Source organism: Babjeviella inositovora (assembly GCF_001661335.1).
Source record: "Babjeviella inositovora NRRL Y-12698 unplaced genomic scaffold BABINscaffold_10, whole genome shotgun sequence".
NCBI lineage: Eukaryota > Fungi > Ascomycota > Pichiomycetes > Serinales > Babjeviella > Babjeviella inositovora.
Window position 1 is genome coordinate 528,520 of NW_017566847.1, and position 1,489 is coordinate 530,008.

The following is a 1,489-nucleotide window of genomic DNA, read 5'->3' on the forward strand; positions in this document are numbered from 1 at the left end:
GTGGTCGAGAGATTTCCTACCAAATGGGCCACCTTAGAATACGGTTGAGCGAAAGTGGTGGTGACAATAGAGTCGGTGGGGACGGGTGTGGCATACCGAGTAGTGATATTAGTTTCGTAGGCGAAACTAGACATCAAGTACGTAGGCTCCCACGCAGTGCATTCACCAGAGGAATTGACGAAAGTCGAAGAATCGGAGAGGCCGCCGGTAGAGCTGCTAATCACTGCAGCATTTGCAGAGCTGGCAGCGACCACTAGCAAGGCGATGAAACTTGAAACAGGCACCATTTGTATCTTCAACAGGGAGTGGGAAGTTTTTGGGATATCTTAGATAAATTAGAAAAGAGGATATATGGCGGGCTATGTGACAATTTATATGGCTCTAGCGAGCCGTGTTCCTCGCTTTGTGATTCCGCAAATGCCGTGCCACCGAAAGGCCTATCATACTCCTCGTAGTATGTGCTAATTCTTTGTACCTATAGTAATTTCGTATTGGACATATTCCGTGACCAGCGTGAATCACTATGGATACATATGAAGTTTGGGATAATTCTTGGCACCGGGCTAAGTTTATGCATGCAAGCCCGGAAAAAATGTTTAACGAGGATCTTCGGTCTACCACAAACTGTGCTATGGACCTCGATCCGATTTACAAAGATCTGGCCTTGAATAGTCAAAACAGTGGTTTACTGTTGGGTGGTTATCCCCCAAGAAAAGCCTAAGTTCGTTTGTTATCTATTGACCCCCATCCAGACCCCCATTGTACCGAATCACAGGGTGCATGGAACTTTGGATAGCGCACGTTGCCAGTAGTTGAGGATTGCATACGTCTAATTTAGGTGAATGTTTGAAATAAGGTATGAAATAGCGAAGTAGCGCAACCGATTCTAAATAGGAATGCAGAAGCGGCATACACGTGTTGTTGCCGTCTGGTGTATTATGTATCCTTATTCGGACACTTCCGACGCACCCCGCATGGCGCGAGCGTCTCCGGCGGAAAAAGTCTTATTTTATCCGACAACGTCGGGAACGCAAGCCGCAAATTATAAGAAAATGTCCGTAAATTTAGTATTACGTATAAATAGAGTTCTTCTGATTGATCCCGAAATATAACAGGGTACTTTTACGGGTGACTTTACTTTATCCGCTAGCTCGGTTCTAAAAATTGATATTGATAAAAGTACATCGTTAGCTGTTAGTGGGCTCCCCGATGGACCAGCTGTTGATACTCAGAGAGAATAGTCTAGCACACATTGCCAGATCTTTCGTTATAATATCCAATGATATCGAAGAAGCTCTTTTTGTAGTGTCTCTCCTGGGTCGTTCTGTTCACAGTCTGCAACCCAAATTGTTGGCTGTAGTCGCCAAACTCCCAGTTATCAGCAAAACTCCAGGCAAAGGCACCCATGACATTCACATTATCGAAATGAATTGCCTTCAAAACTGATTCCAAGTACGTACGGTAGTAGATCGATCTGTCAAGGTCATAT

General features: G+C 44.7%; 1 protein-coding gene across 1 annotated transcript; it reads right to left on the minus strand.

Annotated features, from left to right (window-relative positions):
- Positions 1-1,242: 1,242 nt before the first annotated feature.
- On the minus strand, positions 1,243-1,473 carry BABINDRAFT_9349 (glycoside hydrolase family 1 protein; the record flags this gene model as incomplete). The annotated part of the gene is made up of 1 exon (XM_019132949.1): positions 1,243-1,473. A coding segment is annotated over one exon (231 nt), but the record flags the coding sequence as incomplete, so codon positions are not given.
- Between the last annotated feature and the right edge of the window lie 16 nt (positions 1,474-1,489).